The following is a 24998-nucleotide window of genomic DNA, read 5'->3' on the forward strand; positions in this document are numbered from 1 at the left end:
AGTGTAAACATAAAACAGTCAGTGGTCTCTGGTGGGCAAATTATGTAATGGTGACACTGTTTTTGCATTACTTTAAAAATATCTTGACATATATACGATGTATTGGACGGGCTCTACTCAGTACACATCTTTGTCACAGTTTTTTAACAACCAAATGATCGAAATCTATATGTTTATGTAAAAACAAAACAAAAATGAAATGTCATCTGATATTGTTGACGTAGTTATTGGATGTTTTTTAACTTTCTAATACGAGGATGAACACAAAGAATCCAGTATGGGTTTGGGCTCTCGTGGATCAGCACAGTATTTACTGTAGCCGGTGTGTAAACGAGTGGAGGGTCTGACTAACTGCCTGTCTGAGTGTTTTTCTGTGTGAAAACCTGTCGTGTGTCTCATCTTTCTTGGGGTAGTTTGATCTGTCACTGTCTCTCCAGGTCTCTATCCCTCTGTTCTTTGCTCAAACTAGATCTTTTTGTTCCTTTTTTTACAATGCATTGCATATTCAGAAGAGGCAGCATGTAGGTATCTTAAAACAACACGCACCTCCCTGGCTGCATGAATCATCCTTGACTTCTCTCTTTTGTGTTTTTCTTTTATTTCTTTAGCTTTTGACTTCTTTCTGGGTTCTGCTTTTTGGTGTTTTTCCCCTGTTATGTTGTAGCACAGCGTATGTCTTAGTGCAAAGATGAAGTACTTGATATAATATTTATAAAGATATTTTTTTTATCATGCTGTTCCTGTGTGTTTATTAGAAGTAGTGTTGTAAGCTCTTGATAATATGGGAAACCCTTGGTTTCAGTATTTAAAACATGCAGTAGATTTGTAGATAAACTCTTAGGTTTTTCATTCATTCTGTCTGTGCTGCATATTTCTGTAATGTTCTTTTGATTTTCGTCACTTTTCTGAGTTTCGTCTGCTTCGTCAGTATCATGATAGATGTTTCATCTTGTCCATTGCCTTCTCCTCCTCCCTCGACACCATACACCTGTCTCTCATCTGTTCTGTGTGGCTGCATGGTCTTTTTTGCACGATGTATGTAGCTCTTACAGACATTTGAAAGATTTAATATCACTCTCTCTCTTTTCTCCCACCCCGCTTCCCCTCCCTCTTTTTGTTTATTGTCTTTCTTTTCTTTGTCTTCTCTCTGCAGGGGAGGTTCTCTTTCAGATGGCTGAAGTGCACAGACAGATCCAGATCCAGCTTGAAGAGATGGTGAGCATGTGGTGGTGGTGGTGTTCCTAAAATCAGCACTTCTTAAGCCACGAGTTGGGAGCCAAACAGATTGTGGGCCTGTTGCCTGTCTCTACGTCTCAGTATATACTTTAATATGTAATTCTCAGCTAGACACACTCTTTGCTGTACTTGAGTAGCTTCTAGTGCACTTCCATTTTCTGAAGGCAGCAGCTTCACTTCAGTATATATTTTTTTATTTATTTTTTTTACTGATCGTCTGATATGCAAATTACAGTCATTACAGACTGAAAACATTTTTCAATTCCGTTGCTCAAAAGATCTATATCCAAAGAATAAATTGGCCAATTGTGGCAACATTAGCAGGGAACGTTAAGTCAACTGAGGAGCAGTCTAGCTTTAATCTAAATGCAAAGTGTGTTATCAAGGCTATTTTAAATTGTATGTCGTCTCATCCTTGTGGGTAATGGAAGTCAAAGATCCAAGGCACTGATGATTTTTTGTACAACAATACGAATTACAAATTAGGCGTTGAGCAGATGCTATAGTGATGTTAAGCAAAATATAATAACTTGTGTAACACAGGTCAGACCTTGCGCTTCGCTGAGACCCATAAACAGTTTTGTCTACATTTCTAGGCAATGAACTCAATGTTCCTTTCAATCTGAATTGAACGGAGTTCCTGCTTTTTCAGCAAATATCCTGCTGATAGTAGTTTAGGAAAATGTTACGTCTCCCAGCATGGATGATAAGAGAGAAACAAAGACGGTGAGAGGTCACTAAGTGCGACAATGGATGTGTTTTCCTAGGGGTTTTTGTTTATTTGTAATGTGTTCTTTGGGTCTAGTAAATGTGAAGTAGTGACAGTGAAGAATTAGGTAAATAAAACATTTTTTATTTTGGCGATATTTCACCACAAGTTCAACTTTACTCGCTCACCCGTCACACACACACAGAGAGAGAGAGAGAGAGACGTGCATACATGACCAGAGACAACAAATTGACTTTGGCATGCATTTACATACCAGACATCCTTCCCTAATCCTTTGGGTGTGACATTTCCGATGGCAACACAAATACATCCCTTCAAGTCATTCTTGCACCACAACACTGAAACGTTACATTACTCTTTGAAAATAATCCACTGTGGTTGTGCATATAACTTACTTGAGGTTTGGTTAATGTTGTTGCATTGTTTTCTGAGGTTTTTGTATTCCTGTGTGTCTTGCAGCTGAAGTCTTTCCACAACGAGCTGCTCACAGAGCTGGAGAAGAAGGTTGAGTTGGATGCACGCTACCTGAACGTGAGATTCCCTTGATGTACAGTTTCATAGTGACAAAGTCCCACCCCTCATTAAGCTAGTCTCTGTTTCACAAGCCTATGTGTCCAGTGAGGAACCACAGGAGAGCTGCAGAGTTGGGTGATAATTCTAAGAGCCCTTTAGCCTCTTTAGGTCATTGTTTTGTTTTGGCTGTTTTCATCAAACAAGCTCTGATAAACCCATAATGTGCTAAATGCCTAGCACCAGACAGAGTTAAGAGAGCAGCTGCTAAATGTTTCACTGTCTTCTCCAGCTAAACAACTCCGGAGTTTATAGAGACCAAACTAGAAAGCTGCTGGAAGTGATTTTAATTGTAGGTTTTTTTTGTTGTTTTTTTTAGGCCTCACTTGTAGTTTTTCTTCTTTACTGAAATGGTGAGAAAGACAATCCCAACTTAAGTTATTAACTGCTTGGCCTATACTTAAAGCACCAATCATAATCTTAACTATTCAAAGATATTCACTCGGCATCGTACTCTGACGTGGAGCAGCAGGAGAGTTAAGTGGTGTTGCATTTAAGCACACGGTGGGTCAGGTACGCTGTAACATAATGAATCACTCGGGCCTCTCCAGGGAGTGAAGTTATGGGGAATATCGTATGAACCATGTTCTCATAAAATCATTGGCCAAACACAAAATGCACACTCTCTCTTTAATTTTCCACCGGCTTTCATCCAAACCACTGCAGTTACATAAATTACTTCCCACTCTGCCCTGTGAATTATGACTCATTCTGTGAAAATGAGTTGTTTTGCAAAAAAAAAAAAAAAAAAAAAAAAAATTAAATGGATAAATTCATTTTTGGTGATCAGTAGTTTGGAATCACTCCCAAAAACATTTCATCATTTGAGATGTACCGGCATGTTTGGAAAGCTCTTGGATGAATGTCATTCAGATCATTACAGTTAAAAATTCTGATGTATTCAAATGCAAATCATTCTTTTAGCTCTGTTTTTGGTCTCCTCTGTGGTCTCTTCCAACTCCTGAGGACTCACTATGTTCACCAGCTGGTCTCTGACTGTGTCTGTGTGCTGTTTGGTGTTGGGCAGGTAGTGTACAGTGGCTTTTTACATGACGACATCATGAGAGCAGTGAGAGGGAAGCAGAACAGCGACTTTACAGATCAGACAGCTAAACAATGAGATGAAACTCACTATAAAGCCAAGCAGAGCAGTAAATGTGTGTGCTAACAGACACATTATTAATAATTATTTTGGCCCACTACTACTATTTTTATGATTTGAGGGCATTTCATCAAAACTTTTAACAAATATCAAACAAGAGTTATTAACCCAAAGTATCAAACTTTGTTGCTGGTAAGCCCCACTGTTACAAATTTGGGGGCACTATACCAAACTTTAGGCTTTGAGGGCATTGTAAACAAATCTAGCCCAGGGTCTCAATAAGGCTTGGGCCAGCCCTGGTCCAGCCACTGCTAGACTGCTAAAGCCAGAGAGGACAGAATAAAGACAAAAGAAGAAAGAGGAGAAATTACCAATACATCACAACCTTTAGTTCTCCAGTCCACATCGTGCACCAATCAGGCAGTAAAACAGAAGCTGACCACTTGTCAGGCCGGTTTGAAATGAATGTACGTCAGTGTAAAATATCATCTGTGGATGCTGACACATACGAGCACTGCCGTGCCCCTGCTGACTTTGTGCTGCCCCCCTCAGGCTGCGCTGAAGAAGTACCAGATGGAGCACAAGAGCAAAGGGGAGAGTTTGGAGAAGTGCCAGGCAGAGCTGAAGAAACTGCGCAGGAAGAGCCAGGGCAGCAAGCACCCCTCCAAATATGGAGACAAGGAGATGCAGGTCAGCCTGTGTGTGTGTGTGTGTTCATGAAACTAACTGTGTCTTCAGATGTGTGCACGAGGCTGAAGTGCCAGATGTTTTGAATGGTACAAAGTATAGTTCCTGGTGCTTCTTTGGACTGAAGCTTTTCCTGTGGATCAATGAGGAATAAAACAGATGCCTCAGCTCTGTGACTCACAGAGGATCCTGATGGCCAGCTGGAAGACCACCGTATAAAGACGCATAACAACATGGTTATGACAGGCAGTGCCAAGAAAAGAAATGATCCAGTTGGCTTCAGCCCAGTATGTGGTGCAGACAACCTGCCAGTCAGCCTCCAGAGAAAAGATTAGTTTCTTAAAATTTTCTTCATCTTTATTTCAGCAAAGTCAGAATTAGAATCACCAACGCAGACTTTTAGTGAACTCATCCCGACTCCTTGGCGTACCACACACCCTGCTCTTCGTAGAGTTGGCTCTCAGATGCTCTCCCTCCTCCTGATGGGATTTGAGCTTCAGTGCGCCTGGTAATCTGTGACGGCTGCCGGTGCTGATGGGCTAGGACGTGCTGAGCCGAATGGGATGGGACCCCCGACTGGGCACCCACAGTTAGGGTGCCAGCCTGAAAGGCTCTTCACAGTGAGAGAAATGGAGATGGCGAAGGTTACGACTTGAACACATGGGCTGAACAGCAAACAATTCCACAGATTTGAATTGGGCTTGTTACCATGGTTTTGGAAGTTGAAACGTTAGTACAGTTGTATGAAAGACGACTTTTTTGGCCTTTTTCAGTCCGTGGCCTTCATCAAGGTCATCAAACAACAAAGTGCATTTAAGTAGGAGAATTCAAAAATACACAACAGCAGCTAATGACAATTCAATTAGTGGAGTATTCACAAGTAGATCATATGGTCATGTGGTTTTATACCTAACAAATTGCTTAAATGGTCATTTTAGGGAGAACATTTTGAATATTAAAAACACCATAAAGAAACACAACATGAGAATGTATTGTTTAATCAAAGTTTCACTTTGTAACTCTGCCAAAGTTCTCCCATAACTTTCACTATTTCATTAGTTGCTGCACTTTATCAGTGTTACATAATGTTTGTTTGTGATATCTAGGGCAGGTGAATGAGTTGAGTGAGGCATATTTTCCCTCATGTTCAGGTAGCTGCTTGAGCGGAGGCGTGAGGAGACGGTGCGAGTCTCTTTGCTCTTGTCTGTAGGTGTTGTGGTGACACATGGTGGGCGTGCCCTCTTACACAACCCGCACTGGACATGCTGCTGTTAGCCGCTGTGATGTGATGTCTGTCCAATCAGCTGCTCCTGGGCACAATGAGAGGCTGAGAGGGAGACGAGTGAAACAAAGGACAGGGTGATGAGGAGATGCGCGTGAATAAATCCTCATGCTGTATGCTTGTGTAGGCGTCTGCATGTTTACCATGTTCATATATGTGTGTGGTCACTTAGAAGGTGATTATGTCCACAGCTGAACTATTCGAATGCCAGGCACACAAGGTCTCCTCGCCTTCAGCAGGTTTCTGTATGGGGCGACAGGATGAATCTGTGGCTGATGGACTTCTGTTATGTTACATTTCTGCCTTGTCTGCAGATGTCAAATGTGATGCAAACAATTAAACTCACAATGGAACAGGGAATATGGGGCTTCATCCACTGACGGCCCGTCTTCACAATGTTGTACACAGCAAAAACGTACTCGCCTGCAGCTCCACTGTGGCTCTCCAACAGCCATCATATGGGAATACAGTAAATTCTATTTAAAAACAGAATATATGATCACATTCAGGTCCCAGCTGATTGGTTATGGGCTAGAAATCTCTTCAAATGTGTTTTTATTAAGACTGTATGTCTTATGTGTGTTTACAGTCTGTATGTCTGTAAATTGTTTTTGACAAAATAAGATTAACAAAACGAAAAAGCAAGGAGTCAAAATCTGGATCATTTTGAATGACGAAGACTTACAGACAGGTGATGAAACGAGCAAAAATACCAGACAAAATGTATAATTTAACAACTTAGTAGAAAAACTATGCACACGGTGAGACAGTGAGACTAGGCTAAACCGATACTGCAGCAGGCACTGTATGGTTTTAACTCATCATGGCAGTGCAGAGAAAACATGGTGTCAGAGGTTAAGGGCTAATTGTGCAGCACTTCCAGAGGCCGAAGGAGTCGCTCCACACCGCTCTGTAGGAGCAGCAGGGGAGGTAATTATTGTGTAATTGTTAGCGTTGCTTCGATGGATGGCTGGTGGAGCGTGAAAGGGACGGCTGGGCTGGTCGGTGCAAAAATCGATACGTGAAGCTATGAGTAACAACAGCACAGGAACTTTCAGCCCCAAAGTCCTGCACCTCCTCTGGGCTTTAATGAGGAACAAGAGATTATCTTTTGGTGAAGATCCAGACATTTAAAAAAATATATATTTCAGAGTTAATGAGAAGTATTCCTGCAGTGTTCAGCACTTTGATGCAGACTTTGATCCAGAGCCATATTAAAGCCACCATGTGTAGACTTTTCGTGATTATAGCATTTTGATGCATGTGCATTTCTGTTGGTTTTTTTGTATGAAGCAATGGTTGTGATCTGCCATAACTGCCTCTGTGGGGTGCCAGAGTTACTAACCAACCATTTTTACAATGTGCAGCCTTGGCGAAGGTGTGCACTCTGAATACTGGACCTCCCGAATAGCATGTGTACGTGCTGAGGGAGACTGTGTGTTTAGGTAGCCAGATTCTTGCTGTGCGTCATATGGTTCCTCATGGGAACCAGGTCTTGGCAGGAACAGGAGACACCAGTGGCCTGCACTATGTAGCTCACAGATAAAAGGACAGATTTTTGAACATACAACATGGCAGATATATTTATCTGGGTACTTATGGCGGACAGTATGTTTGTGCAAAGCCTGAAAACTTGTCCTTGTGGATGTGTGTTGGCTCACTTGCTTCTACACAATGAGGCTGTGTACTCCAGTAAAGGTGTCCTCCTCACTTCATGTATCCTTCCACTGTCCAACTTTTAATTAAGTGATCCAGCAGCTTCCTGGTGCCTTTTGGAGCAGCAAGAAAAAACCCCCACCATATATTAAAGTAATCGCCTTTCACTCCTCCTGCTCATGATTGATGTTAATATTAAACTATAGGCCACGGGAAGTCACCCGTTTACAACGGTGTCCCTGAGGGGCCATAAAGCACCGAGCTGCTGCCTGAGCATAATATACAGTCTGATAAATCTCTGGTACATTTGCTACTGAAGCATGACCGATGGAAAAGGGTAGTTTGTGGCTTTAAATGATGCTAATGTAAAAGAAATCTCTCATCCTCGCTCCCACGTCCACAGCATCATATCCTGCAGAACTGTCTTGTTATTCTGTAATAAGAAAGAAGAATTAGAATTATTACTTGTCTACAGATTTTTCAGCTGAAACTACCGAAGACAGGAAAAAGCACTTGTTGATTGAACCGCTCACAGATCATAGACATGCAAACCGTAGATTTTCATCATCATCATATGAAGGGGTGACAATAGGCTGTGTAACCACCAGTTTAAGCCGTTTATCAAACTTAAATCGCCAAAGACTTTGCAGTTCCAGCTTCTTGCTTTTCTCTGTTTTATATCATTGTTAAAGGAATATCTTTGGACTGTTTTGAGAGAGAGTCGGTGATGTGGTAGTAGAAGAGGAGACATTACATCAGGATTAAGAGGGTTTGAGTAGTTTCACCATCTTCCACCATTTTATGACTCTTTATAACTCTCTTTTATAAAAGCTCCAGGCCTGTGTTAATGTCTTTAGGAGATATGTATGTCCCTGTGTTTCAAGTGTAAACACACATCTCAAATGATCTGGTTCTCTTTCTGGTGATAAGTCAGTTTTATGCAGATGTTGTCAAATGAGTTTATGGGTGCAGTCTGTGTGTGTGTGTGTGCTTCATTTCACCCACATTTAAACTTTCTGCCCATAGATATCTGACTGCAGCTGAGATGACTGAAAAAGGTGCTTACCGTATGTAGAAATTATAACTGGCATCAGGCCAGAAACTTTAAAATCAATTCCATCCTGAGATCCATTTTTTTTAAGCTGACAGGGAGCTTCTGAGCCAGTTAACACAATTGTCTGTTATTACTTAACTCTGGGCAGTTTCTGTTTTCCTGAAACCAAGAGGTTTGTCAGTTTGAGATGTTGAGCTGAGGGAAATGCATTTGAGATGTGCAGGTATTCTTTTAGCTCGGCATCAAGCATGCATGGAAGAATTTGTATACCATCACAGTGTTTCATATCGCTCTGGTGAGGTTGGTTTAATTTAAAGAAAACATCTCATATCATAATATTACACGTGTTAAGTATAATTACTAATCAATCCGTTACAGTCTTGCTTGACATTTTTCATACTCAGCAGAGGCCCTGCAGTTTTTTGCACCAATGGCTCCGACCATCTTTAATGTGAAATAAGTCAATAAATACTGGACACACAAGCACACACTCGCCCTCCCAGCACACATCTTAAATGCTGATTGTGCTCACTGTCAGCAGAAACCAGGAGCAGCATTTTGCCAGATTTATGTTTTGTGTAAAGAGGGAGCTTCAGCCAGAGAGCGCTTGATTGGCAGTGGCATGAAAGGCCGGTTGGAATCTAATTAGGGCGTCTTATCTGAGAGCGATCACAACATGTGGAGGCATGATGTATTAAAACTACATAAATAATGTACCTAGCTCATAGCATTAAAACATTTCACATCCTGTATACTTTATGCTTCTCGTGCTCATACACATGCAACGTCAGAACTGAGGAACCAAATTAAACAGGAGTTATGACTATTATAGGATATATACTGTATACCCTGAGGGAATATGAGCTATTGACTCCCATTCTGTCCCATATTGTGTATATATATTGTCACCTTTTAAGTGCAGTACAGAGCACACAGCAGACTATGCATAGTTTGTGGTGATTTGATTAAATACACATTTATGTAGGTTTATGCAGCATTAGCACAGAACATACTGAAATAATAAAGGTTTTAAAACTAGGATTTGATACAGGACCCCTCTCTAAAACCCGGCAAACAAACATCACATTTTTCAAAGATGAAATTATTAACTTGATTTTTATTTTTTTTTAAATTATTATTATTATAACTATTTTGGTCTGTGCTTGTGACCTTACTGTATATTCGACCTTTTTACCTTACTTTCTGTGAACAGATACTGGATCTACCTGATTCCAGGTGAGGAAGACTTTATGCTTGAGGTGACAGAGACGGGTTTGACAGTTCTGCTCTCTAGACGTACCTCTATGTGATTGTTTTTCTTTTTGTTTCCTTGTCGGAGCTCACAGGGAATTCCAGGAAGAATTTAGCCAGATAAACAAAGCAAAGCACACACGTGAACTCCAGAATAAACCACCTATAAACTTTCTTCTGAGATTTTCTGTTGAGTTTACACAGTATCTGTAAAATGCATTCCTAACTGCACACAATGTGAATCCTCAAGCTGAGAGATGTGGGAGGGGAGAACTGCCTGTCAGTCACTCTCTGGTGATTGACAGCTCCCTCGCAGTCCACCTGACCTGATCAGCAGGGTCGCCGGCTGTGTATTTTTGTAAGCTACCTGAAAGCATCTCCACCTCCACCGCTCGTATGATTCATAAGTGGCCTTAACCTTCCTCTGCTGCTGCCACTTTGGCTTGTCACCATTTAATGTTTCACTGTGGGTGATCAGTGCATGTTCAGCCATTGTGCGCCCACATGAAGGACCTTGTTCAGTCTGTAGAAATTGTTTTTTTCCTGATAAATGATTATTTAATTAAAATAATGTAGATGGTTTTCTTCAACTCATTTTGACTTGATGCTCCTACCGGAAACAGGTCGGGGTCAAACACTCGAGAATGAGAGACGACAGATTTCAAAGATTTGAGGTGTGACACTGTGGCTCCTCCATGTGGCATATCAGTATATCAACAGAGACAGAGACTTTATACAATAGAAGGGAAAATGATGATGAATATTCCCTAAATCATACTGTAATATCATCTTATATATATATATATATATATATATATATATATATTCGAAGTTCTGCCTAAAAATGTCAATACATTCTCATAAAAATAAATTTATGAGTTGTAGAAAAAACACTAAAAAGGTGGTTGAACTTGGCTGAATTGTGAAAGAAAAGAGTTCATCTCTCCTGTCAGTAATTGAAGCATCAGACAGAATGTTTTGTCATAACAAAAAACAATTCAGGTGTCTAATTTTGACTTTCAAATAGCCTAAATATTCTAAAATCTAAATATATATAAATAGGCATTCATTTTCCCTGAGAGAACTATCAACTATGTCACATTTAAGTAATAGTCATTATTGGGTCTCTGTAAATAATATTACAAAGAGTACCGTCCAGACCTGCTCTATATGACAAGTGCCCTGATATGAGGTTATGATTTGGCGCTATATAAATAAGATTGAATCATTTGGAAGTCAGGACTTCACATGATTCTGCGCCACCTTGTATTTAATACTGATGAGGCTCTATTTTTTTCACTTTTCATTTTGTTCTATTTTTTTCATTCTCTGTAATCAGTCTGCATAAAAGCGTAAGATGATGAGATTAATTGCTGGGTGTCTGCAGCCGTAGTGTCATCTTCCCTGTCAATCCTGGGCTATTGGGGTCATTACAGAAGAGAAAACAGTCAAACAGTGGAAGGGTAAAAAAACAAACACTCTGCCTTAAGAGGCTGTGGACAGTGAGAGTGTGATATAGACTGAGGGGGAGATGAAGCAGGCAGGCGGTTAGATAAAGTAATGTTTATGGAAAGTCTTTTCTCTTTGTACCCTTTTCCTCTTATTGTATTCTGATTTTCTAAAACAGTTGTGGAAAATAAAGGTGAGTAAATATATGATGACCCCCACTGAAGGATAATCAGAGTCAATAATTGTCAACTTTTGCACAAACCATAGACTCATAAACACAACCACATTTTTTTGTATTTATTAAGATACTATTCTATTTTTCCCTTTTTTTTTGCCAGATAACTGAAAATTGAAAAAAAAGAAAATAGTCCTTAACTGTCTTGCTGATTTACTATGAATTATGGTGAATGGTTTAAAAACATTTAAAGAGCCACACACTCATCTGGTTAACTAATTAACCCACGATGAACCCTCTATTTCTCTGGATAAAAAAACATGTAGTTTATCATTTATAGTCTATTGTAAACTCCTGAAAGTGTACGTTTCTGAAAAGAGGTGAAACTGGCTCTGCAAGAGAGAATAATTTCGTCAAGGCTACTACAGAGAACTGAGCGTGTAACCCTGACTGTATTCATGCTGTTCTCTACGCAGCATATTACATAAGACCAAAATAATACGCCCTTTCAAAACACAGATATCCACAGATTAGTATTATATGTATTATTAGTATTATTTGTTTGTTGTTGTTATTATTTATGTTTATATTTTTTAATTATGCTGTTAAAGATTTGTTTTCATTAGAAACACAGCAGTAAAACTAGCCTACATTTAGAAAACTACAGCTTCTCCCTTTTATTATGTACCTTTTTTTTTTTTGTTTAGATTAGTGTGTTGCTGAGGCAGAAATATCTACTAATGAATGCATGAATTAGCTTAATAACCTAATTAGCACGTCTGGAGATGCTTAATGTGATGGTGATTATAGCACAGCATTAGGTAACATAAGTCCCTCATTTAAAACCATGAGTTGCCACCACAGTTTGTTTCCTTCCATCCAGACTTTAGCCTTTAGCAGAGCTGCTGTCACGTACAACAGCAAACGAACCAGCCGCGGTCATTAACACCTCATACTGGAGCTCGGCGCTGTCTGGCACTTGGAGAATGCTGTTTCACGTTATCCGACACCGTGGGAATCTTCAAATACTTTCAGTTACATAAGTGAACCTGAACATAAAGTTGGGCTCAGCACATTCTAGCTTGTCAAGGTGAGGCGAGGTGTGGATGAGTGGTTCCAGTTGCTTGGTGGAGAGGAGATGTCCTGTACCTCAACACAAGCACTGAGATGAGTCAGCGGGAAGTTGAAGGAGTAGAGGGTGAATGGGTTTAAAAGCCAGGTACAACACAAGGGTGAGTGAGTGCTCTAATTCAGCTAATCTACAGGAAATGCAGAACACAAGTCACTATTATCGCATAACACACTCCTGTATGATCACACAGTCTGTGGAGCTTGACTTCTTTTGTTCTAATTAATGGTTTTCAGGTCTGATGTGCTGTGACATTTTCCAGATGCACAGCAATTTGATGTTCAAAGCGCTAAATGAAAGCACAGTTTGTCTGTGTTTTATGTGTCATGATTGTGATGTGTGATGTCTGGTTTGGTCCGTAATGAAAATCCATCAAAATGCCAAATTATCTGCAGGAGTCCTTTTAAAGCTTTTTCAATTGTTAAAGGGTTGATTGACCCAGTTTACACAATTTTTGTTTGTGCTGCTCACAGGTCTGTAGATTATCTGGAGTAATCAGGACATCATTTATAGGAAGATGTTACTGTTTAAATGCAGTTTTTCAATGCTTTGAGAGCAACAGACAATCTCCATTCTACTCTATTCAAAGTAGATCCGTTTGGCTCATTAATGCTCAGGGTAGAAGCTGTCCTTAATCTTTGGCATCCGACTCTCACACCTTGTAACTTTAACCCTATCAGAGCAGCCGTGTTTATTTAATGGCATCCTTTTCCTTCCTCTCCACAGTACGTAGAGGCCATCAGCAATAAGCAGGGCGAGCTGGATACCTACATCGCTGAGGGCTACAAGAACGCTCTGTCCGAGGAGAGGAGGAGGTACTGCTTCCTGGTGGACCGTCAGTGTGCCGTAGCCAAGAACAGCAGTGCCTACCACAACAAGGTGAGGAGGAACGGCTGCAGCCAACACCTTTCCTCGACTTGTTCGTCTGTTGGTGATGGCATCTGTCGCTCTGCTGATTTGAAAACAATGTTGATTTGGTGATTGACATGTTTAGGTAAATATCTTTATATATAATGCCATATTTAGCCCAGTTTGAACCTTTGAATTTAGGCTTCTTTTAACCTGCAAATCACCAAATCATTGCTTTCTAGCTGAGTTCCTTGGAAATCACCTCTTGTTTAATGTAAGCTCTGAAAATGAGGGCCCTGTACAAATATCTATGATAAATATATGATTAGATTAGTTGAAACTTCATTGCTACATGGGAAAGTGTGTTATTGCAAATGCAGGTATTTGGATATAGATTAATGTAACGTGTAAATGTCACATATGACAAAATTATCTAATGGAACTAGTTTTTTAAATCAATTAAAATACAGACAAAAAACTCAATACATTCCACACATTTAAAACTACTACAGCAGGCATGTTGCTTTGTGTGATCGTTCTGTCCCAAACACCGTTATCTTCTGCATTTGTTCGTCCATTTCGTTCTGTTGTTGTGTCTTCTCACATGCATCAGTGCAGCCAGGAGATCATTGTCAGGAGTTTTATATTATCCAAGAAATTGATAAGGAAAGAATGTTCCACCCACCTCTCACTCCTTCACACTGGGGAAATGTGAAGTGAGAGAGATGGAGAAGTGAAGGGTGAGTGGGTGAGGAGGAGGGTGAAGTAGGGAGGCAGCGGGAGAGAGAATGACCTACTTCTGCAAGAACACTTGGTTTAGACTCTGTGTGTGTGGGCGTGAAAGTGTCTGAATGAGTGATTGATAGACAGAGGGAGGAAGCACAGAGCGCAAACAGCTGATGTGGTGATGCATAAACAGCAGAGAAATATTAAATTAGTCTTAATCTCTGTTACGATTACAGAATATATTAGTAGGTGAATTGATTTGTCGACAAACAGGAAATTAACTTATTAATTGCGTCTTCAACGTGAAGATTCGATGCTTTTCTTTGTCATATATGATGCGTACTAAAATGTCTTTGAAGATGGCGTTGTCGAATTAAACAAGGAATTGGGACACATCACCTCGGGCTGTGGGAAATTATACAAGGATTTTATAGACTAATCGATGTATCATATGATAGGCAGATTCACTGAAATTAAGTTTTCTGCACATTTACTGGGGTGTTGCTAAATGTTAGTAGGGTATTGTGAGGCGGTTGCTAAAGTGTTGGCTGAAGGGTTGCGAGCATATTGAGCATGATTATTATAAACATTATATCGTATAATTAGGGTTCTGCATAATGATGAGTGAGTAATCCACAAGCATTATTTCAGATATTAGAAAGTAAGAATCTGTTTCAAACCTGTTTACATCGGATAATGCCGGCCACCTGCCGTCACTGGACGTGGTCTATGCTAAAGTGTGCTATGGTGGACTGGGTGAAGACCATTGATGATTTTGGTCTCTAAGCCCTTTACTTACAGGGTATATTTAAAAACTGGCAAATCTCCCACAAACTCCGTTTCTGTAAGAGAGTGTGTTTGGTGAGCGGTGAGGTAAAGACGTCTGCTAGCCGGTTTTATCATCACACTGGTAAAGGCGCTAACCCACCTACACTCTACCTTAGCTATTTGAAAAGGCTAACTGAGGTCGTAGTGACTCATCATTTCTATCAGCAGCAAGAAACACAGAGAGAGAGACTTTGCTGAACACACATAGAAATACATGGGTGATATCACATGCATCTCAATTCAATTAATACAGCCGCCTGTGAAAGTTAAATGTCACATTTTGTGGCAGAGAAATCACAAGCTTAACCTCGATGAGCAAAAAGCTATTTCAGTCAGAGCTTAAATCCCCTATAACATGATGTTCACCCTGTTAGCATGGACTTGTTTTTGCCGTACTTTTACATTTGTGTATGTGTTAATTTATTTGATCATCCCTCCCACACCTTGACGCCCACTCAGGGCCAGACAAACTTGGAACCACACTGTGTTTATCCTCCACGCCAGCCTGGTACAGTTAAAACTGTTTGAGCAGCAGATTCTCCTCAGTATCTTTTCAGTATTCATGGTTTCAGGACTGCCTCATTTATTCACTGACGATGAATGCAAATGATGAGTATCTTTTATGTAACTGCCCTACTGTATAATGTATGGGGGAAATGTAACTCGTACCAGCTGAGAGCGTCTCAAATGAGTGCATTCATAAAGAGGATTCATGTCTCTCACTTCATCCTTCATCTACTCTAAGTTCCTCCCTTTCAGCCATCTTTTCCTCCTGTTATCTATTCAATACTTCTGCTTATGTGAATCATGTGATGCCATGTTTATGTCCAAAGGGAAATTCCATCCAACATTTACAAAAGCAGCATTACTTCCAGAGGTATATTTTTTTTGTTTGCTTGTTTAACAAAATATCTCAACAGATTTCAGCGTAATTTGGGACAAGAAACAAGTGATTCATTTGGTGCAGATATAACAGATTTATTAGCATCGTGCGATGGGGCATTTGTGAACATTTTCACTTTTTATGAACTAAGGGCAAACTACATTTTTTTAATGAAAACATTACACATGTACTATATCATATAATTTTGATGCAAATAATGATGAAAAGTGTGTAATTGTAGAGGATGTGTTTGCTCTCTGATTGATCAAAATGGAACTTGATATCCAGTCTTAAGTCCAAATGGGCCTGATAAACCAGCAAAGTAGCCTAACCTAATGATACTGTCCTTTAAACACGAGACTGAACCCCTCTCTTCCTCCTTTCTTTCAGGGGAAGGAGCTTTTATCCCAGAAGATCCCGATGTGGCAGCAGGCATGTGCCGAGCCCAACAAACTGCCAGATCGTGCCATGTTCCTGGCCCAGCAGATGAGCGGCACAGTGGGCATCATGGCTCCCGGTGCTCATCATCCAGGAATGCCCATTCCTGAGCCCATCCCTGGTGCTAAACCCCTGCCAGTGCCTCCAGAACTGGCAGCCCTGAGAGCCAGTGGGGGCATGGGACAGCAGGTCTGTTCCTCTGCTGCCCTTAAATCATCATTTAGTCCACCTGAGACCTGTGCACTTGGCAGTATTTATATCCATTATACATGATAATAGGTCTTTATATAAATGGCAGTTGTATTGAATGGTGTTATTCAACCCTAATCCTCACTGACATAATGTATTCCCTAGCCCTAACCTTAGCCTAAACCTGCTTCTAAGCTTAAACCCTAAATCGAAGTCTTAACTCTCAGAAATGTCTTCACTCTCGAGGTCTAAAACTCAAATTGGCCCTCATAAAGATAGAAGCACAAATGCACTCACACACTAACACAGGTAAGTGTTGTCTAATGAGACGCTTAATAATGACCTGGAGTGTGTCGAGGGGTGTAGCTCCCGGATGTGGCTGCTGCATCATGGGAGCCCTCATCACATGCTCAGAAAACTCTTGTGAATGCAAATGAAATCGTTAGCGAACCATGCTAATTAGCTTGTTGCACAGAAGAGGCTTAAATTCCTCACATCCTTGGGCTCTTTTACACCCCGCCCCCCCCCCCCCCCCCCTGCAGGCCTTGTTACAGAAAATAAAACTTCAAGATTTACATGAAAGACTGCCTCAGTTTGGCCCGAGCTTCTAATTAAAAACTGTGGTGCAAATTCAGTGGTGTTTTATGTTCCCAGATTAAATACACTTTGAAAGTCTTTGCAGGCTCCCAGTGGTCATTCCATATGTTTATCTTTAAACCAACATATACTCAAATGTAGTCTTTCCATTAATCATTTCCTGACCCAGATCCAGCTCCACCTCTTTTATTATTAATAATGAGCTGCCGGATGTTATATAACAGCTTATGTAAAGAGTTTATGGTTTAATTGCCTGTATGCAAATTTCATCTTCGCAGAGGCTGATGGGAGGTGTGGAAGGAGGGATGCCGGTTATGAACGGCACGGGCGGTGCTCACGGAGGAGAGGACTACCACCAGTGGATGGAGGGCAAGGTGGCCCAGGGCAAGATCTCACCACAGACCCAGCGGCATGGTGGGGAGGTCTACTCCAACACCCTGCCTGTGCGCAAGGTCGCCCCAGCCAAGAGCAAGACCACACTGAGTGAGGACACATACTGTGCACTAATGTCCAACTATGCTCTAAATGTATCCACTCTGTCAAGGGATTTGGAAGGATGAAGGTAGCATAAGTCCCAGGAACATTTGATAAAAGCAGTTTTGTAGTTAAGCACTTATTAACTGGACAGTCCAGAAATCGTCCTAATCGTATTATTATACCAACAGTGAATCAAATGACTATTAAAGTGGTAGAAGTATCATCCAACTCAGCTGAAAGAGGCTAAAAGATATTTTGAGCAGCAAATTGTTTTGGTTTTACGGCACATTTACTGTGTGGCTCAGTCTCATTAGTCTCATCGACCGTTTCCTGTAGCAGGCAGCTGTTGTACTGCTGTCAGCAGCCAAGCTCTGATAGACCTACTGGCACACTAGCTGCCCAGTACCAAGCCACAGGCTGACAAACTTAGACTAGCTGCTGAAGGAAGTAGAACATCTAGCAGCTAAAAAGCCAGATATGTAGCATCTAGTTATCTAGATCTATATCTATATTTATATCTGAAGAATATGGAAATACGCCACATTTTATACCATTCAACACTATTTATCAGAGAGATGGAGACTGAAAGCTGCCCGTTTTCCTCCTCCTGTTATCTCTACCAGCGGAGACCCGTACGCTGCCCCGGTCCAGCTCCATGGCGGCAGGGCTGGAGAGAAATGGGAGAACTCGAGTCCAGGCCATCTTCTCCCATGCAGCCGGTGACAACAGCACCCTGCTCAGCTTCGCTGAGAGCGACGTGATAACCCTGCTGGTCCCCGAGGCCCGTGATGGGTGGCACTATGGAGAGAATGAGAAGACGAGGATGTGAGTGCAACTTATGTATTCAAAGAAAGTTTTTATTGCCTTCTCTGAAGATTATGTTTTCATTTACATTTTTCTTTGTCTGCTTGTCTGATACATCTGGTGGCCCCTCATCTCTTCCAGGCGTGGCTGGTTTCCCTTCTCCTACACCCGGGTGATCGCTGATGGTGATGGAAACTCCATGAGGCAACTTCGAGTACACAAGTATGTTTTTGGGTGTCATGGATGTTTTACTATATATTTGTCTTGTAGGTATACTTGTGTTTTTTTGTCTTTGTTTATTTTATTTGGGGTGAATATTGACCTGATTTTGATGAAACTGTATTGTTTACTCTTTACTTTTTAAATTTGGCATATTGAGTGCTTGTGGGTTGTAATGCCTTCCAATGAAAACTGAGTATTAAATAACTCATCAAAGTACTGCAAGTACTTTCAAAAGCACTGACGGCTCCCCCACAGATCTTCCCCATAAACACCCACAAGCTTTAAACATATTTCTTCCTGATTGGCCCAGGGGGAATTGCCACGGGGGACAATGTTTACCATTTTCTGTACACCTGTGTGTTTCCAGCCTCCACGGGAAGAGTAGCAGCACAGGCAACCTTCTAGAGAGAGAAGACATGGCTCTCTCCGTCCCTGATTACAGCATCCAGTCCCGTATGGCGGCACAGAGCGCTGCTGCGCTGCATGGCAGACAACAACGCCCCTACAGCGTGGCGGTGCCTGGCTTCTCACAGGTGGGGTGCCTGCAAAACAAGCACACACTGGCATCTACCCACACATGAGTTCACACATGACACATGAGCTGAGCCGTCGCACGAAACCTGGCAAAGATCTGCGCTTGTCTGTCTCAGAAAGTTTGGAAGTAGCTTTTCCCTACATGCTGCTGACCCGAGATACAGTACAGGAATAGCTTAGCTTTGACAGGCTGTCTCTTCCTTTAGCGGTACTCAGAGTTCCCTTGTGCCAAAGTTCACAGAGAACGCTCTGCTACATTAGCTTGTATAAACGCAGAAATCAGTTCTCCTTCGCTTCACACGTTCCTGTTTACGGAAGGTCGAGTGTAAGATGTGGCACAGCTCGGATCGGAGAAGTCTCCCTCTGCGCCTGGCTGCCTCTGTCTCTGAGGGAAGCTCTTCTGACAGGCATCAGTTGATACCAGAGTGAGTGTTTGCCCAGCTGACTGAGAGGAAGAGGAGAGAGGGAGGAGGCAGCAGTGGTTATGGAGGGAGGGAGGGGGTTTAATTTTTCAAAAGGCAAAGTCAGAAGTAGACTTATGCAACACTGAACCCTTCTCCATCAGCCCAGCTTCCCTCCTACGTCTCACCTGGAACATTACATGTGGGCGACGCTTAATTGCTCAGCAGTCACGTAACAACTTAAACTGTTCTTTCCGCCTCACAGCGTTTAGGAATGGAAACATCTCTGCTGACATTCAAGGGGAACTGGGTTTTGTCATCAGGTTTATGTTCACTTGGGAGTGTCTGAAATGCTTCGGTCACCCGGTAAACACTGATTTGATGATTTGTAGGTCAGAAGACATCCAGACATTTGGTTAACAACGGGCTAAATTTGGTTTATAAGTATTTGTAGGTGGTTTTGTAAACGGTGGATTCAAAAGCATTTTAGTGAGTATATTTCAATATTCAGTTCAGACTAGATCATAAGACATTATATATTTCTCTTTCTTTCATTGATCGACATAATTTCAACATTTCCAAGTGAGGTTTGCAGTCACACATTTTATCAGTCTTGATATCCAGCTGAGGCTGCCGTAGGAAGAGTCTGGTGGAGTTGTTGCTGAGATGCTGCGGTATCTCCTCTACCGTGTCTTTGCTGCCATCTGCTGGCTGCTGTGGTCACTGCAACTGTCCAGTTTCTAATGACAGTTTAAAGATTATTTATCATGTTGGTTCAGAATACATTCAGTGACTAATTCTCTCATGCGTCTTCTTTTTGTCTTTGCAGCAAGGAGTTGAAGAATACGAGCCCCGCTTCCCCACAAGGTAAGAACCACTTGTTGCAGTTAATATCTTATTTTGTAGTGATACAAAAATCAGGTTCAAGTCTAATACGTAGATAGGACGATGTGCTTCCACTTTGGTCAAATGCAATCGGAAGTGTTTGTGGATGGGAAGCCAGTGAGGGATTGTGTGCTTTTCGTCTGGGTACTGAAGAGAGTTGAGGGATCGGGGCGTCATGTGGCGCATAGCCTCAAGTCCAGACCTGCAAACACACAACCAGCAGGACACACCACATTTCTGTTTTGTGTTGTTTTCTTTGTGCTCTTTTGTTTACGTTTTGTTCTGTTTTCACTTGTTTGATAGAACATAAGTGATAATATCATGTAGTGTTCATACTGCATACTGGTAGAAGACTGGCGTTGTGTTTGGTCGGCTATGAGCGTTAAAAGGTCCGTCTCACACACAGGGCCGAGAAGAAGTTTCTTGTTTTAAGTAAAACTTTAATTTTAAGGCATGTTATTGGTTAATTTGGTTCCTATGTTAAGCTTAAGTTGATTTAAGTTTCTTTTTGTTCATTAATATCAAAGCACTCATGCTTTGACCTCCCAGCTTCTCCCCATGCACCATGCAGCTCCAGTAGCACTTCCACCTGCTAACTGCACCCACCCACCCAGTCCCTTTTATAATCTCATCCTGCTTCAAAACCTCTCATTCACACTTAGTTTGATTAAAACAAAGTAGTGCGTTCAGGGCCGGATCAAGTCGAGCTTTTAGATTGTGGGGTTTGTTTCTCATGTTGGAGGGTAGCTGTGGTTTCTGCCTCTCTGTGTGTGCTGGTTGTGTTTGCTGCTGTTTCTCCTGAGCCAGCCCACCTGGAAGCCTCTCCCTCTCTTTGTCCACAGTTCCACAGAGGGCAAATTGATTTCGACAGTGTGAGGACAGACAGACAAACAGGCACAGACTCAGCCAGACGATGCGATAGGACAGGCACCTCGCTGCCCCTCAACCAACCCCTTCCCTCATCCTTACCCCCTCCTTCCTGCCTCCCTACCTCCCGCTTACGGCAATAAACTCTCCCTGAGCCGATCGATTCAAGGAAGAGGCTTGGGTCTGTATCATTTCCCCTCTCTGATCTCCCTCCTGCCTCCCCCCAATCCTGCCCTGTGCTGTCTAACTGGCCGGTAGCCACACCGGACCACTGGCGACGCCTTGGTTCAGAGCCACGGCAAGCCAAACCAGAACAAAACGGACTCTGTGCCATCCAAATATTCAAAATCAATGTGATGGACATTTTCTCTGAGGAAAATGTATCTTTTGCTTGTCTTTCATGCATGTACATTTCTTTTATATATCGCTGGGGATTATATCTCCCCACCAAAGGAACCTGATTTTTACAAATGTCAGTGCTCTCCATCAGAATGACAATGTAAAGAATATGTAAATCAGGGTGTGAAATTAATGATGTTGATCCCAAAGAGGATTTTCATAATGTAAAAACAGCATTACAATCAATACCTTTACTGGGTCTTTCAGTATTTAACAATAATTTTACCTTTTCATGCTGTGAGGTTTTGTATTCCTCTGGAGAGAAGAGGCCATGTATCACGAGTAGTGAACAGCTGATGTAAATGTTTTAACTTGTGGAACGGAGACAACGTGACAGGAATCTTAACTGTACATAAATGTGCCATACAGAAGTGCTTGTCATACAGTATCAATGATCAGTTCGTTAAAAAAAACGCACCTTATGAAAGTAATAGTCTATATTTCTGACTTTCTGTAAGAAAAAAAAAAAACCGACTGTAACATTTTCAGTATCAGCCTTTGAACTTGTTCTCCAACATCTTGATGGAGGGACTCTGTTCTTTGACTATCTATCGTGGTGTGTGAATATCATGCCAAGGCTGAATGGGGTCAACTTTCCCTCGTCCCTGAATGACCTGCAAGGCTGTGAGTTGGGTTTAGTGCTGAAACTACTAGTTGAATAGTCGATTGACAAAAAAAAAGCTATTTACCAAACTGGCTCCAGCTTCTCAAATGTAAGAATCTGCTGCTTTTTTCTGTTTTTATATAATCGGGCAACTGGACATTTTGGATAATCGGCTTATTAACGTCTAATAAAATGTATTAATAGTTGCAGCCCTGGTTGGGTTAACCACCGTTCATGCATGAAAGAAAAGACAACTGGTACTGCCGTTTGGCTCGGTGTACGTGACCTTGAAACATCACTTTTCATTTGTAACCATTTAAAATCTTTTCTACTTTCGGATATATTATAGTGCCTCTTACTGTGAATTAAATGACTAACGTGAATAATGTACTCTTATGAAAACTTAAGACTTAAATGCTTGTCAATAACAGATGTGCTGATGAACTTCTGCATCCAGAGATTCAAATGAGGCATTGGCAGATTTGCGATAATGTAACAGGGTCATTGGCATCAAAGTGGTGTTTACACTGTGCCACATCTATCCAGGGTACAGACTGATGGCACAGCCTGTCTGCAGCCGTGACGGGCAGAGGAGTTCATTTGATGTTGAAACCTCATTCAGCCTTCTTGTACTGTTGTTTTCGCCATTAAAGGCTTACTCAGCGAGTAAAAAAACATCATGTTTTGAAGATAAAGGAACTGTTTGTCTGATTCTCTCTGTGCTAAATAAAGATGCTGGTCTGCTTGTCTGTATGTCGGTCCAGTTAGTGCCTGTCTTTACTAACCACTGTCCGTCTGTTGACATCCCAAGTCCACTAACTAACCTACTAGGAATTGGCCTTTCTCATATTGTTTCTTCTTTGGCTTCTAAATCTTACAAGTTTTTTTTTTTTCTTCTTCAAAAAACTCATCCAAGGACTGTCTTTACCAAAGAGAGGAGGTGAAAATTTAAACTGTGCACCTCTCCCATGCCTCCTACTCAGCAAAAATGTCTGTCTTTACCAAATATTTATTATGGTCAAGTGTTTGAGGAGTCTTGAAATAGTTTTTTCTTCAAATTAGTGAAAAAAGCGAGGCAGGTACTTTCACTTGGTGCTAGAAAATCTTCAGAATTGTTAGAAACAAGTGTCTTTTTCCTGATCGGCTATATTCTGCGTCGTGGTTTTCACTTCTAAGAAAAATATTTTAAGACTTCATTGGAGACTTGAGTCAAGATGGACTTTTTTGCATTGCAGAAAGGTTTCCTTGCTGCACATGTCTCTCCTCCCTCTGTTTGTCTGTTACCTAACACTCGTCTTCCCCCTCAGCTTTGCCAACACCCCTTTTTTCCATCTCTGTTTTGATGAATTTAGAGACAAAAGTCGAGTGCAAACGACTGGAAGCTGCCAGTGTTTCTTCTTTCTCCACTAAAATAAGCCCAAGGTACGACTGCCATTGCTGCAGAGATAGCACACCAACCACCTGTGGCCAAATAACTCCTACATCAACGGATGTGCTGTTATTCTGAGGGGTTTTCCTGTAAAAGAATTAAAACATCTAAATATTGTATAGAGAATTTATGGACATGCATGCTTTGGGGGCACCAAAAAGTGTAACATTGATGACCTCAAATGTATGGTGAATTTCTACTCTAAAAAGTATGAAATAAATGTATTCAGCTGGACATTTTTGTTGGTTTCCGTTCATTTCTTTGTATCCAGAAGACCTTTTACATCCCAAGAGACAATTAGAAAGAATTCAGCCTTTGAATTTTTCTTTCTTTTTTATTAAATTGTCTTTAAATAAGTCTTTGAAGGCCAAATGTGTTTTTCTTTTTTTATCTTGTAAAACTAATTATCTTTATTTTAGCGTAATCTACAGCAGTTCATTAAAAGAGCAGCTTAATTAAGCTCTTAATTTGAGTTTACTTGCTGCCACAAACGTTGTAGAGACTTTATAGACTAGCTTTTGTTTGCTTATTCACCACGTTCCTAACAGAAGAATGAGCGCTCCTTTCTCTTCGTCACCAAGCTGGTGATCATCCTCTCGCTTTAACACATTAACCAGCGGCTCTTCTTGCACATTTGGTGTCACTTCTCATGTCGACATTTCTGGAACAGAGTCCGTTCCCATCATAACCTCCCACCGGCCTTGTTGCATGTACAGTGTGTTTGTTCAGTGCACAGTAGTAGTTACACTGCATCCTACCCGCCCTGACCTGCCAATGCCATACACCCACCGGCCTGCTCCTCCTGCTGCTAGCAAAGGTACCTTTTACAACTCAGCTGTGTTTGTGTATGTGTGTCCTAATCGCAGCATATTCATTTTATAATGCCAGTGTCTGTTTTTCACTGTGTGGCGGTTTATATGCCCGTCTGTGTGCCTGCCTGTTTTATTTTTGTTTCCTGTGTTGTGAAGTAAATATATTTGGGTCATAATTTACATGTTGACACACAGACATTGTGAGTTTGTAGAGCCTGAGTGATCTGTTTGGGGTTTCGTGAATGTGTTCGTGTAGCATTTTAACATCAATAAATATACGTCACAGTCAATTTAAATACATCAGTAGAATTATTACCGTGAACAAGCAAGATTGTGATTGAGATGGACTGGCAGCCTCGACACTGCATGTTGCATCTGTGTGTCACTGACGGTGGTGAGCAAAGCATTCTTGAAAAAGTAAGAACACAATGGAAAAAACTAATTGAAAGTAAAAACTTGCATTTGAACTTTAACTTAAAAACTAAAGCATAAATAAGTATTAGCAGTAAATTGTAAAGGTTTATGCTGTATATGTCCAATCAGCATGTTAGATTATTTGCGTTGACCTGTAAACCATATAATATGTTAGACGTACAGATACCCTCTGTCTGACTACATTACAGTATATCTGAGAACTTGGGTAAATGTACACATTTATGCACCACCTCTGGAGGGGTAGAAGGGACAATACAACATCCTGCCTCAGACGGGAAACAGGGAAGTTTTAAATGGA

At 41.2% G+C, this 24998-nt stretch overlaps 1 protein-coding gene across 2 annotated transcripts in view; it reads left to right on the forward strand.

Annotated features, from left to right (window-relative positions):
- The window catches only part of baiap2b (BAR/IMD domain containing adaptor protein 2b), a 40971-nt gene extending 17374 nt beyond the window's left edge, over positions 1 to 23597 (forward strand). The window contains exons 3-13 of one of the 2 annotated variants that reach the window (XM_070926788.1): positions 1154 to 1215; positions 2426 to 2497; positions 4191 to 4328; positions 13048 to 13200; positions 15998 to 16234; positions 17110 to 17314; positions 17932 to 18133; positions 18254 to 18334; positions 18702 to 18867; positions 20099 to 20136; positions 23377 to 23597. In XM_070926788.1, coding sequence (XP_070782889.1) covers positions 1154 to 1215; positions 2426 to 2497; positions 4191 to 4328; positions 13048 to 13200; positions 15998 to 16234; positions 17110 to 17314; positions 17932 to 18133; positions 18254 to 18334; positions 18702 to 18867; positions 20099 to 20136; positions 23377 to 23434 — 1412 coding nt within the window. In that variant the 3' untranslated portion in view covers positions 23435 to 23597. Of the gene's footprint in view, positions 1 to 1153; positions 1216 to 2425; positions 2498 to 4190; positions 4329 to 13047; positions 13201 to 15997; positions 16235 to 17109; positions 17315 to 17931; positions 18134 to 18253; positions 18335 to 18701; positions 18868 to 20098; positions 20137 to 20996; positions 21042 to 23376 lie in introns of those variants that run through there. The other variant, XM_070926789.1, reaches the window with a different exon arrangement.
- Positions 23598 to 24998: the final 1401 nt, after the last annotated feature.

This window comes from Enoplosus armatus, chromosome 20 (genome assembly GCF_043641665.1).
Source record: "Enoplosus armatus isolate fEnoArm2 chromosome 20, fEnoArm2.hap1, whole genome shotgun sequence".
NCBI classification, from domain to species: Eukaryota; Metazoa; Chordata; class Actinopteri; order Centrarchiformes; family Enoplosidae; genus Enoplosus; species Enoplosus armatus.